The 14355-nt window shown below is 46.0% G+C and overlaps 1 protein-coding gene across 1 annotated transcript in view; it reads left to right on the top strand.

Annotated features, from left to right (window-relative positions):
• The first annotated feature begins 1910 nt into the window (after nucleotides 1–1910).
• The window catches only part of LGI2 (leucine rich repeat LGI family member 2), a 28690-nt gene continuing 16245 nt past the window's right edge, over nucleotides 1911–14355 (top strand). The window contains exons 1-5 of the mRNA XM_065907487.1: nucleotides 1911–2104; nucleotides 4018–4089; nucleotides 5663–5734; nucleotides 8304–8375; nucleotides 13946–14017. Coding sequence (XP_065763559.1) covers nucleotides 1911–2104; nucleotides 4018–4089; nucleotides 5663–5734; nucleotides 8304–8375; nucleotides 13946–14017 — 482 coding nt within the window. The remainder of the gene's footprint in view (nucleotides 2105–4017; nucleotides 4090–5662; nucleotides 5735–8303; nucleotides 8376–13945; nucleotides 14018–14355) is intronic.

The raw sequence follows: 14355 nt of genomic DNA, 5'->3' as shown, positions 1-14355 counted from the left end.
GTTCCACTGCAGGTGGCACAGGTTTGATCCCCGGTCAGGGAAGTTTTGCATCCCCTGCAGAGCAGCCGAAACAAAACAAGAACACAGCAGTGAGAGTTACACACAGTGGCCAGTTCTGGAGTAGGATCCTCCTGGCTATGTACTGTGTGACCTTGGGCAAGAGAAACACATCTCTGAGCTAAGTTTTCCCATCTATAAAATGTGAAGACCCATTTCCCAGGGTATATGTGAATTAAGTGATGATAAATGCAGATTGGTTCCCATGGATGCTTGGTGCTGGCTAAACGATGACCTGCAATGAATGTCAACGCCCTCCATGAAGTTACCTGCAACAAACTGACTTACGATTCCTGAACCCCTTATGGTCAATCTGTGACCCCCATGTAGCCATATGGAGTTACTTCTTCAGGGTTATCTGCCCAGTGAGACTTCAAGTTCCCTGAGGATACAGTATGATCCTTTGCCCACCCAGTCTCTCTGCCCCCGTGGCCAGCCATATCTGCTTAAAATGATCGCTGAAGCAGCCAGAGTACTGATTCCTACAATCATAACCATTTGCATCCGGTACTGCTTCTTCAGTAGTATCTTAAGATACGAAATGATTTCCTTGGTTAGTAGCCTGATGATGGGTCCTTGATTCTGCACTCTGAGTAGTCCTGGCTTTTTGCCATTTTGATTCTGCGTTGACCATCTTCTTTGATTTCTCCAGCTCACACTGTCTTGTGGTAAGATTCAAGCTCAGCGCATCAAAGGGGGGGGGGGTGGGTGAGAAGAGGGTCTCAGCAGGGCCTGGTTACCCACATCCCCCATCCAAGCTCTAACCCCCATTTCTGCCCAACCATTTACTCCTTGACCACCGGACAGTTACTGACTTTTCTGTGCCTCAGTTTCCTCACGGGTAGGTTAGGGCATGCCTCAAAGAGTTATAAGACTGAATGTACAGAGCCTAGAATGTATCACATTAACTATTGCCCCTAGTGCTTTAATTCGGGTGGGTGGGGTGGCTAGTGATGCGCTGAGAGAGGGAGGGCTTGGCTAGGCTTTCGAGCTCAGTGGTGACCAGTAGGCAGGCCCCGGAGCAGCAGGGGCGCGCAGGGCTGTAGCGGCTTCTCTTGCCTTCATGCTTTCAGGAGAGGAAGGCGGCTAGCTTCTGTAAGCCTCCGGTGCTGAGAGCAGGGAGCCGAGACCCCACAGCCCCACCTTAAAAGACAAGCAAGCCCATCCCCGCTGATCTCAAATGACAGCATTCACGTCCTTCAAATATTAATAAAGGCAGCTCAAAATTCTGTACTCTTCAAAGACCCAGGACAAAGTCTCCCTTCCCAGTGATCAAGCCACTGCTCCGAGCCCTACTTTTCCTTCTTCCTCACGTTTTGGTCTGGCTCAAAGGAGCCCAGGGTCTCCGCACAAATCATTTGGAGCCAGTGGAGGGACTGCGGGCATCTGATCCCCCATCGCTCGGCCAGGTCCCCGGGGCGGGGGCGGGGGTCTGCGTCCAGGCCGGCCCCTCCCCCAAGGTCACCTAACTTTTTCCTCCCTCCGCAGCTCCAGGGAAGGGGCCGGGAGGGGCCGGCGGGGCGCGGCGGGGGCGGTGCGAGGCCCCCTCCCCGCGGGCGGGCGCCCGCCCCGCATTATTCATTGGCCAGAGCGGGCTGCGGGCGCGGGTGCGGCGGGCGCAGCGGCGGCGGCCGCCCAGCAGCCCGGGCGCGGGTGGGGGGGCGCCGGGTGGGGGTGGCGGCCAGCATGCTGCTCGGCTGCGGCTCGGCCTCCCACACCCGCGGCGCCCTCGTCCTCGCCAGTAGCGGCGGCGGAGTCGCGAGCAGCGCCCGCGTCTGCAGCGGCGCAGGGTCCGAGCGCGCGGCGCGGCGGCGGCGGGGGTCGTGGCCGGGGCGGGGACCGGGGACCCGGGCATGGCGCTGCGGAGGGGCGGCGGGGCGCCGGGGCTGCTGCTGCTGCTTCTGGGCACCGCGTGCCTGACCCCGCCGAGCGCGCAGGTGAGGCGGCTGGTGCGCTGCCCCGCCACTTGCAGCTGTACCAAGGAGTCCATCATCTGCGTGGGCTCCTCCTGGGTGCCCAGGATCGTGCCGGGCGACATCAGCTCCTTGTGAGTGAGTGGGACCCCGCCAGCCCCCTGCCCCGTCCTGCCCCACCCTGCTGCCCCGGGAGCTGCCTCTGGCGCCTGGACAGCGCGACCCTGACTCCCCTGCTTCCCGGCCCCTTTTCTTTGCGTTTGGGTTGGGGCGCGCCGTGGGACGTGGGTGGAGCCTCGGGGCCGGGGGAGGATGAGGGGAACCCGAGACTCGGAGTCTGGGAAGCCGGACAAGTCCCTGTGGCAATGTTTTCTCAAAGTCTGGCCCGCGGGCCACCTGCATCAGATCCACCTTGGAGAGTTTGTGCCAAGGCAGATTCCGGGGCCCGCGCCGAATGATGCAGGGTCTGGGGAGTGGAGCCTCGGAGTCTGCATTTGGCCGTCCCCAGGTGACACTGGCATGCATTAAAGTTTGAGAGGAGGATGTGTGCTGGAGTGGAGACGTGTGGGGGTTATGTGGGGGCGTGTATATGCAGCCCAGCAGGACTGGAGCCATTGCGCAAGGATGAGGCCTCGCTGTCCCACCCGAGAGGTCTGGGGCTGTGGTTTCCACGGTGGCCTCCTCTGGACCTGTTCACACTGCAGGTTGGACAGAACCTGGGAAAGGGCATGTCCCCTCTGCAAGTGGTGATGCAGTTCCATGTGGCCTGGAAGAGGGAGGCACAGGGGACTTGGTGGAGCACTAGAGAGTGTGGGCATTTAGCTCAGTGGGCAAGTGCTGGGAGTCAGCCTGACTTCTTGCCCTGAGTTTACAAGGCCTTCTTGCCCACTTCCCCACCACGCATTACCTTGGCTGCCTATTCAGCGCTGGAGGAGCGGATAGGAAAGGGCTTCCCCTTACTGACTCACCTGATTGAAAATGCTTTCAACCTGACCTTACAGTCACTCAGGCCACATGACCAGCTCTCATCATGGCTGTGGAAGGGGCTCTTGGGCTATATCTTCACTGCTGGGAAACTGTTTCCTGCTGAGAAGACTCCTTTGTTCAGGGCCAAGGTGCTGGAGTGATACCTATTCTGTCCTAGGGCACGGATTCCCCTTGAGGGCGGGGAGGGGGAAGTTGCTCACACTTTCTCTTGTCTCCACTTCCCTGCCTCCATCCCAAGCAAGGTACTGGGGTCCAGACCCAGGAGTGAAGGGCTTCATATTTGCATTTATAGAAATCAGGAGAGTCTGGCCAGGCCAGAACAGAGGGCCCGTTTGATGCCTAATATTGCTAAGTCAGATGACATGGAGAATTCTAGAAATGAGAATTCCCCTGGTTAAATCCCTTATACCACCAGCTGCTTAACACAATGGCATGCTAACTGAAATAATTCTGAAATGATGTATTGAGGTCCTACTGGGGCCAGAAAGGATGAGGGACCTGGTGGCTAAAATAGTCAAGGTCCTTGCTCTGGTTGACCGTTAAATCTGACAGATGGCATTGCCTCCCACTGCACATTCAAGTTCAGGTGTCTCTGAGATTTTCCCCAAGGCTTTTACGGTGCATTTAATCAGAAGTGCTCTGAGTGACTTTCAGAGCGGTGCTCCCAAGGGGAATGCTTAATCCTATCCTGGAGTTTCATGGGCCAACATTAATGCTGTGTCTACACAAACAGAATCATGGGCAGAGGTAAAGCAATTATCCATTTTCAGCTAAGGCCTCCTGTAGTTAAGAAAAGGAAGCAAAGGGATTGATTTAAACCGGCTGAGATAATGTCTATGGAAGGAGCTAGACTGATGGTAAAGGTTTCCGTTGTTCAGCGCAGTTTTCTTATTGATCCGGTTCATTGGAAAATGGCTGGACTCGTCTTGTTTCTTCCCCCAAGAAGTCCTGCTTGAAGCCTCACTCCTGAGTGGAGGAGTTTGGACAAGGCCACTCGCCCATCCTGCCTGGTACTTCCTGAAAGAACATAGTCTCCATGTTGTTCCTCTCTTGCCTGTAGGAGCCTGGTAAATGGAACGTTCTCAGAAATCAAGGACCGGATGTTTTCCCATCTGCCTTCCCTGCAGTTGCTGTGAGTGTGGGAAGTCCCCTCTGGAATTGCGGGTTGGGGCTGTGGTCTTGGGAAGAGCCTTCTCTGCCTCCTGGGTATCTGTCCTTCCCAAGATACCCGTGCTCCACCAGTAGACCAAGGCAGGCTCTTAGTGTTGATTTGGTCCATCGTGTCCCCACCGAGCTGAGTTCCCAGTGCTCAGCTCCCTTTCCTTCTCTGGCATGTGTTTTCCTCAAGGACTTTACTGTAGACGCCGTCGCCCACACCCAGCAGCAATGGGGGAGATTAATTACATTGAATTATGGCCTGAATTTTGCCCAAATGAACCATGTCCCAAACACCTCCCTTTAAAAGAGAGCCTGCATTTTAAACTCTTAATGTTATTATGGTCATAGGAATATTTCTAGTATGTAAATTAGACTGAATATGTAAACTGTTGGACGGCATGCTATGCATTTATGGACAAATTTTTATTTAATGATATCAGTATTTTCCTTTTCCCATTTGACAGATGGGAAAACTGAGGCTCAGAGAAGTTAAGTAACTTGCCCAAAATCACAGCCAGAACTCTGACCCAGGGCCCAAAGCCCACACTCGTAACTCCTCTTCATCCCAGCTGCTTCTGCCAAGTATTCATGTCCTGTGCCTTGTAGCCTTGGTCAGTTAATATTTCCTGATGAAAATCAATGTCCAAAATGCAGTTTTCAAAAGCAGATCAGTGACAGGCAAGGTCATGAGTACTTAGCTCACTCTTTTTTTGTATTAATTTCTTAAACTTGAATGAGATCAGAATGAAAACTGTCAACATACTTGATGCAAACAGAAAGATATGAAGACATGGCATATAGTAGACTCATCCCAAATCAACTTCATTTTGACCTTTTTGTTCTTGAAATGTTATGTACCTACTTACAGCATTATCCTTACCACTTTAAAATCTTTAATTTCTGAGAAATTATAGTTCTATTAACATATTCTTTCCATATGATACAAATGCAGAATAGTCATCAGTGGTGACGGTAGAGACTATAAACTTTTACCAAAGGCTTAAGTGGCAACTCAAACAACTATGTGATGAACAAGAATCTTCTGAAGTTTTCTTAAACTTTTTTGTTATTTCCCATGGGCAGGTGTAGTATGCTAGGAAGGTTTTTTGTTTTGTTTCATTTTGTTTGGTCTCAACTGTGTGACTTTGATCAAGTCACTTCACTTCTCTGAATTCAAGTTTCTCCAAGAGTTAGATTACTTCTTTATAGATGTGTGCATCATAAAGCACTCACCGGCTGTTTAGTTGTGCTGAACATTGCAAAGCTATGAGACAACAGCTCTTAGGTCATATTTACTGAGACCCACAGGGAAGAAAGGTGGAATCATAAGGGTGACCAGAAAATCTGGCCAAAGGGAATCTACTTGCCATTATCCATCAGTGTCTATGAGTCAGGCTGTGCATGGAATGGGCCAGTTTTAGACTGAGAAGAGCCCATGTTTGCCCACAGATCAGAACATAACCAAAGAAACAGAAATGGCTTCACCACGTAACTCAACTTTTGCGCTTATTCACTGGAATCTGTTGATATCTGTCTCTTGTTTTCAGATTGCTGAATTCTAACTCATTCACAGTCATCCGGGATGATGCTTTTGCTGGGCTCTTTCATCTTGAATACCTGTAAGTTTTGTGTTTTGTCTGTGTGCTGAGTAATTGGTATGTCAGTGGAATGGCTGTATTGCTTTTCAAGCTGGAACAGCATCTCTTAGAGAGCTTGGGGGTGGGGGAGAAAATGCAGAAAACCCCATTCTCTTTTCAGCGCTGACCTTTTATAGTTTACTTGTGTATGAACATGCTGGGGCAGGAGGAGGTTGGAGAAAAAGAGGGGGAAAGGGAACAAAGAAGGAAAGATATTCATTCATTCTCTGCTGACATTTAATTTGTCTTGTCGTAAGCACAATTGGAAATTGCATCGGGTATTTTTACCTCTGAAAACTAGGCGTGGATTTGCTGATCAGCCAGAAATAAAGCTGAAGGATTCTGAGGGTTACATATTTGTGAGAAAGTCTCCATATTTGGGGCTACAACTTCATGTTTTTAATTCAACTGTCCTATATCCCATTTGCAGTATCCCCGGTGAGCTGCTGCTGGGAGTCTAATTTTATTTTTTCTCCTTTAAAACAAAGGTTATCTTTCCCTTTTCAGATGTGCAGTTGTCCCGTCACCAGCAATGAGCTCTGCCCTCACTCTGATTTCTGCCTTTTCACACTCTGTCTTTTTTCCCCTTAAGTTCTCCCATCCTTGTCTTTTGTCACTTTGTAATAATATTAATCCAGCTATCAGATGGAATTTCCTCACTTAGCATTCAGAGGGATTTTTAAAACCTTGTCTCTGCCTTCTTATCTGAGATATTTGAATTCTAAGCACATCTTGTGTTTAGGAAAGCTCTCTGCTGATTTTCTGTCCTCAGGAAAGATGTCTCTGGAGGAATTCTTTCTCCAGATGACACATAATACAGGTACTGTCATAATACCTGATAGTCTAGGTAACCTGGGAAGAGTGGTCAGGCTGAAGTGCTAAGTTTAACTAGGTTCTACGGAAGCACATAAACAGTCAATGGAAGTGCTGAGTAAAGAGCAATCTGTTCTTTCTTTCCAGTAGGGCATCTTCCTGTCAAAGTTATTGAGGAGGAAGTTTGCTTCTCAGTTTATACTGAAGTTTATTGCTGAATAGACCCCTGATTTTTTTTTTTTAAAAAGACCAGATCATTCTCAGTATACAAATCAAGAACTGTTTCACTAACTAATGACATCACAGTGCATAGCCTCTCCCTTGGACCATCTCATCAGAGACCCTCTTATACTTGAAGAAATGTGAGGCCATAAACTGAAATTTAGTTCTTTGTGGCTCTAGGGAATAGTCCCAGTGCATTCACTTCATGTATTTCCCACAGAGACTTTAAAGCACGGCCGGAGTTTTTATTGTGAGATCCTATGTGCAAGCCCTAAGACATTTAAGCACTGAGAAAGAAGTTTGGTCTGTGCTCACCTTCTTTATACTTTCTATTTCCAGTGACCTAGAGATCTAGAGAGTATCTCTGTCTTGTTGCCCATGTGTTCAGAGGTGACGCCGTGCAGGGCGTGATGAACTCAAGCTTGTTGGAGTGAGTGAGTGAGTGAAAGTCTGTCCGTCATGTCCGACTCTTTGCAACCCCATGGACTACACAGTCTATGGAATTCTCTAGGCCAGAATATTGGAGTGGGTAGCCTTTCCCTTCTCCAGGGAATCTTCCCTACTCAGGGATTGAACCCAGGTCTCCTGCATTTCAGGCAGATTCTTTACCAGCTGAGCCACAAGGGAAGCCCAAGCTTGTTGGAAGCCAAGTTTAATTGAATTATCTCTGGGCAAAGACTTCAATGTGTGCATGAGCATTGAGTCGCTTTAGTTGTGTCTGACTCTATGCAACCATGTGGACTGTAGCCCATGAGGCTCCTCTGTTCATGGGATTCTCCAAGCGAAAATACTGGAGTGGGTTGCGATGTCCTCCTCCAGGGGCTCCTCCAAACCCAGGGACTGAACCCATGTCTCCTGTGTCTCCTACCATTGGTAGTCAGGTTCTTCACCCATTCAGCCATCTGGGAAGCCCAAAGGCTTCAATATGGTGGTGTAAAACAGAGGGCTCTGTTCAAGGGACAGTGACATAAAGAAAAATATTAATAACCGGGTGCTGTGGAATGTAAGAAGGTTGGAGGGGGAAAGAGGTCTGGAAGCGTTCCAATCTTGTGGAATTTGAGAATATCTTGTCGTTGTCTTGGAGAAGGAAATGGTAATACACTCCAGTACTCTTGCCTGGAAAATCTCATGGTCAGAGGAGCCTGTTAGACTATAGCCCATGGGGTCGCAAAGAGTCAGACACGACTGAGTGACTTCACTTTCCTTTCCATTCCTTTGCCTTCATCTGGGGCTTTCTTCTTTCTCCCCCAAGATGTTTCTACCCATGCTGCCAACTCTGACTTTGAAGACTTCCATGCTGCTTCTGGAAGGAATGCAAAAAGCATATCTGTGTGCATGCGCTCTTGCGCACACACCCGGTTCCCACTTGGAATCTGGTGTAACTGGCCAAGACTTTGAACGTGAATTTTTGAAATTCATAAATGCTTTTAGACTCCATTCCGAAAGCATCCCAGTATCTTTTTATGAGGTATTAAGCACAGAAAATTCAGTTTAATTATATGGATTTTCTTCTTAGGTTCATTGAAGGGAACAAAATAGAAACAATTTCAAGAAATGCCTTCCGTGGCCTCCGTGACCTGACTCACCTGTAAGTCCTGTGAAAAGTGTTGTAACTTCTTTAATGTGTAGAGTGAGGGTCACTTCCTGGTGCTTCTCTCCATTTATAAAATTTTTATTTTATGTGGGGGTATAGTTGATTTACAATGTTGTGTTAGTTTCAGGTGTATAGCAAAATGATTCAGTTATACATACACATATATCTGTTCTTTTTCAGATTCTTTCCCCATGTAGGCTATTACAGGGTACTGAGTGGAATTCCCAGTGCCCCTCTCTTTCTTGGCTGTTTTGTCCATATTGTAATAGCCACTGAAGGAAATTCATTTCTAGGTTGCCCGAGAGGTTTCTATATTGTCAGTCAGGTACCATCCCATCATAAGCACTCACACACTTGGCTTTCTTATCTTCTCCATCCTCCTGAATCACCATTGTGGTTTACGTGACTGCCTGTGAAATCAGGGAGTGGTGGGATTGATGGAGGAGATGGAAAGGAAAGAAACATGTATTGTATACCTACTCTGTGCTTAGTAAGCTTTTGTCTTTTTCCTTAATCTGGGAGTCCCCATTGTACAGATTTGGGAACTGAGGCTTACCTAACTCATTGAAGAGTGCTGAATGGAAGATCAACATTTGTTGAAGCAGAATAGAGACATTTTTGTGGTTCCTTTAATTTGAATGCAAATAGCTTTTTCTTTTATGTTGGATTTATCTGTGGCTTAAGCTAAGCTCTCTGGGTTCTTTAATAGCTTTCTGGAGAAAAAAATTAAACAAATTGATTTGAATTGGCGTATCAAATGAAACAAGCACCACACACTTAGCAAATTTAGAAAACTGGAGAAATAGTGGCTGAGCTTATGAAAATGTGAACATCGTCTTTGTCTTGGTAGGAGCAATTTAACAGCCAGGAACCAGTCACATTTGCATACTAGAAACTTTGTGTGTGAGTAGGATAACATACCCCATTTCCATAGCGAGCTTGTCTATGGTCAAAAAAATAAACTGGGGAAATTGAAGGGCTTTGAGCAGGAGTATTAGGCAAGGGTGTCAGTACCTCCTGTATGTGAACTCTAACTGATACAGCATCTAAAGGGATCATCTTTTACATCAGACCCTGATAGAGGCAAAGGTATCTGTCAGTAGGCTCAGCGAGCACTTGATTCTGGAGTCCTACTAATCAAAAGTCTTGCCTGAGTCACAATTTGTAGAGGAAGGAGATGAGGGAGCAGGAATGGGAGGTCCAAACAGCACAGCCGATCCTGGACAGCATCAAACTCTTATTGGCATTATTTCTCTGTGATTTCTTTCCTTCCTATAAAAATCTTGATTGTTTTTTTCAGATTCAGCCTAGATGCCCAATCCTCACATTCTTGTAGAGGCTAAGACAGTGGGCTTTGAGTCACACAGACTAGGTGCAAATCTCAAGGCTGCCATTTGTTAATATTATTTAACCTTTTTTGAGCCTCACTTTCCTCATCTTTGAAAATGGGGATGATTATACTGAACTCATAAAATAGCTGCACATGGTGGGTTAATGCTTGTTTGCAAAGCATCCAGCCCATTATCCGTGGTAAATGCCCAAGATCTGGTTGGCGTTATTATCATCTTCCTCCTCCACAGCAGAGCATCATCATTCCTTCCATCCACCCGTAAAGAAGTCTCAGTTTTCTCCAATGGCTGCTGAGTAGCCTTGGCAGTTTGGGTGGCTAGACAGGGTCTTTGGTAAGACAGCTGTGGATGTCTGGAGAGGAACAGCTGTGGCCAGACAAATCTACTTCCCAAAAGTCAGGAATGAGGGGCTTTGTTTCTGAGCAAAGGCTCTGGGCAGATTCTGCACCTAAAGCAAAGCCAGTGTGACTGGTTGATGTTGCCCAGATGTCAACTTTCATTGAACCAATTGGCTGTGGGTCCCTGATCTGAAAACAGGTGTGAATATGCAGGTATTGTGCATATATATTTGCATATTTTTGTGTATGTGGGCCCTTGGTCCATACACTTCTACTCATGGGTGTACATAACTGTGTGTGTGCTTGCGCATTTGCACAAACAACCATGTGCTGTGTTACCCATATGTGTGCAAGAGGCACCTCCTTGTCTGTGTGACACACACGGGCACACACAGAGGGAATAAAGGAGTCTCTTGTTTGGGTCCAGAGTGCATCTGATGTGTTAGAGGAGATGTACGTTCATCTGGCATGTGTTACCATCCTCCAGTCAAGCCTAGGGAGCACCCCCCTCCCCAGCTCTCCAGCCTTACTTCCCTGAACATGCCCACAATACTGGGCTCTCCTGAGCACACCCAATTCACCCCATAGCCAGCCTTTCCCTTACATCATTTCCCTTGCCCAGAAGATGGTTTCTTCTGCCCACAGTCTTCTGGGACCTGCCTTTTCCTCCACAGTCCAGATTAAGTTCTATCTTTTCCCTGGAGCCAGCCCTGATCCCCGCTCCTCCCTTCCTGTAGCCTGCTCCGCTGACTCCACACAACCAGTTCTTGGCAGTAGACATTGGCCATATTGGTTGATGCCATTTCACGGATGCTAGTTTCATCTCTGAGCTGGGTTGAAAGCTCCCTGAGGGCAGGGTTCCGACAGCTCTTCCATTTGCTCTACTCCTCCCCGGCGTCTCCCATGGGGCCAAACCAGCAGGGCGTTCTTTCTGACTCACTGGCAGACCAATGAGTTACTAAGCTGGGTGTTCCATATGTGCTCTACTGCAGTGCAAGTCTTAGGACTTTTAAAGTTGACTCCTCCAAGGCTGGAGATGTATGTAGTAATAAAAAACATTTACTCTGCTGTTCAGGGTTTCCCAGGTGGTGTAGTGATAAAGAATCCACTTACCAATGCAGGAGATGTGAGTTCGATCCCTGGGTTGGGAAGATTCCCTGGAGTAGGAGATGGCAACCCACTCCAGTATTCTTGCCTGGAAAATCCCATGGACAGAGGAGCCTGGTGGGCTACAGTCCATGGGGTCACAAAGAGTCAAGCATGACTGAGCATGCATGCAGCGTGAGCATGAAGCAGCAAAACACTGTCTAAGGATTGAACTGATCCCCAGTCCACCCCATCCTCTTTTTTTTTTTTTTTTTTTGTGAACTGGTAAGCAAAGAGAATACATCAGCTCATTAAACTTCACTTCTGTGCTTAAGGAAGTGACTATCTGAAATTTGCTTAAATACCTGCTTTTTATCTTTTATGAACTTTTCTAATACCTGCAGACTCACATTCATACACAAAAGAACATAGATCAGGTTTCAAAGCATTGAAGGAACAGTGCCAATCTGTAACTAAAATCTGGGACATTTGTTTTTTCAGCGGTCCTACAAAGCCCAAGGGACCAGTTACTGTTAAGTAGTTTTAGAAATGAAGTAAGTGCCATGACAAAATGAAGTGGAAAGTGAAATGTTTTGCAGTGAGTCTGGGGGTGTGGGGAGGTGGTGGTGGACAGTCCATCTAAATAATTCAGCTTTCTGAAATCTTAATTGAACATTTAGAACAGTTGCTTTTATTTTGGCCTTGATGACTCCATATATGCTTATCAATTCAATCTAGTGCATTTCAATTCACTAAAATTATTTAGCTAAACTGCTGCTGCTGCTGCTAAGTCACTTCAGTCGTGTCCGACTCTGTGCGACCCCATAGACGGCAGTCCACCAGGCTCCCCCATCCCTGGGATTCTCCAGGCAAGAACACTGGAGTGGGTTGCCATTTCCTTCTCCAATGCAGGAAACTAGTAACCTTTAATTAGCTAAAAAATGGTGCTTCACTTAAAAAAAAAAAGTGACTAGCAACCAGAAGAAAATAAAAACAACTATCTCCTTTTTAAATTTCAAAAAGCTGCTTCTGGAGAATGTTCAGTCTGATTACATCCGAAGTCTATAATCTACAATCTGTAGTTACAATTCCAACCTATTTCCAACATCTTTAAAAATATACAAATAAATCATTTAGGAAAGAAATGTAAAATGATACATGAAATTGTATTTCAGTCCATTTGTGGTTACCTGGATGAGAAAGGACATGATTCAGAAACTATAGGTCTCCCTGTATTCTGTTGATATCACGCAGTAAGAATGTTTGGATTAAAAATGGGCACAAAGCTTTCTATCCTAGCTGACTCTAAGGAAGAACACTGATTCCTACTTCTTGGATGGGTCATTAGGAAACTATAAAAGACTGATTTCATATATATTTTTAAAGGGGGTGGTGCTCAATTCCCTATGTGTTGATTATCATTTATGTGTTTTCTGTTTGTACTCAAGTGTGTAGAAGAAAACAAAAGTAAGCATGAGTGTTTTGGCTGACTCACGCAGGGCACGAGGGCTGGGGGAAATCAGACTTGATGTATGTCGTTTCAACACCTAGCATCTTTCTACGTCAGCGGCCCAGCACCGTGGACATTCATCTTCAGCAGGATGATGACAGGACACTGCATAATCCTGAATCATCAGAGAAAGAGTTGATAATATTTGTTCAAGTCTACTTCCTAAAGATGGGGGCTATATTATAGAGAGACATTATAGAGAGTTCTTCAACTCAAAGAGCAAAAATGCAGAATGGTTTCTAGTTAACCTTCATTAATGAGAAAATGAGATTGATCTCAATCAGTCATTCCCTAAACTTTGTGGTTCACTGAGATTTTGTTTTATCATTAGGGTTAGAGCTGAGATTCTTTATGTAAGAGAGTATTTACTGACTCCTTTGTTTTTAGTCACAGTAATAAAATTCACATGGATGCCCTACTAGGAAACTTCTTGGGATAAGACCGAACATCTGTTTTTTTGTTTTTTTTTTTTAAATCATTCTCATTTGGTGTTTAAAACATTCATTGAGAGAGACTTATTGAGTACCCACTTGTGCCACTGTGCTAGATGCAAGGGATGCAGATATGGACAGACAAAAACCTCTGTCCTCATGTAGCTTATGTTTAGGGAGAATACACAGTCAGTAAACAAATAGATAATATGTAGTGTTTGCTAAGTGATAGTTGCTTGATGAAGATCAACAGAGCATGGAAGGGACTTGTGTAGGGATCAGGGAAGGTGGTGAAAGTGGAGGATAGACCTAGAGAGGGTGCTGGCTGAGCCATGGGAATAACTAGGGGAAGAGCATCAGGCAGATGAACACCAGGTTCAGAGAACTTGAACTAGAAGCATGCCTAGCCTGTGTGAGGAATAGCAAAGCAACCAGTGTGGGTGATCAGAGTCGTTAGAGATTCAGTCCCACGGGTAGGTGGGAATGGAGGTAACTAGACAATGGGGGACCTTGGGTGCCATCTAAAGGACTTTGGCTTTTATTCTGAGAAACGTGAGATGCCAACATGTATATCATGTATATCATAAACCATGAAGTTTAGTGTATATACCAAGAGCTTAATAAATGCTTGTTTTCAAAACAAAACAAAAAACTTATATTGTGTAGTTCAGCATCTCTAATGTTATCTTTTTATAACTAAACTAAAATTCTTTATCTCAGTATCAGTGACCAAAGTCAGACATTGAACTGCATTGAGCTCTGTTTTAAATCACTTGCATTATTTAAGGGACTTCAGAGTGACTGGGCATAAAGATAATAAACACATTAAATCGTGACTTTCTTGTTCTAGTTCTCTGGCCAACAACCACATAAAAGCACTCCCAAGGGATGTCTTCAGTGATTTAGACTCTTTGATTGAACTGTAAGTAATGAAAATTAAGTTTATGTGTGCTTGTCTTGAAATCTAGTCTTCCCCTATACTGCGTTTTGTTGTTGTAATAGCTAAAAATCCATGACAAAGCAGCGAACACTGGGAAACAGCATATAGATTGTATGTGTTTGATTTTGCCATGTTACCTGTGCTTGGTAGAATTAGGCCAGTGGCAATTCGGCATGCTGGGTGAGAGGGTCCCCCTTTCTCCCCATGAGCGATGGCATATCCATCTGCTTTATCTTCTTGTGTCTTGTCATTCCTTATTGGACCAAGTTTAACGAGATCTTAAAGTTTCAATTGCATTTGTCAGAACTGTCTTCCTTTAG

This window comes from Muntiacus reevesi, chromosome 16, assembly GCF_963930625.1.
Source record: "Muntiacus reevesi chromosome 16, mMunRee1.1, whole genome shotgun sequence".
Lineage (NCBI taxonomy): Eukaryota > Metazoa > Chordata > Mammalia > Artiodactyla > Cervidae > Muntiacus > Muntiacus reevesi.
The sequence above is the reverse complement of the archived record's forward strand: the minus strand, read 5'-3'. Positions and strand labels throughout refer to the sequence as shown.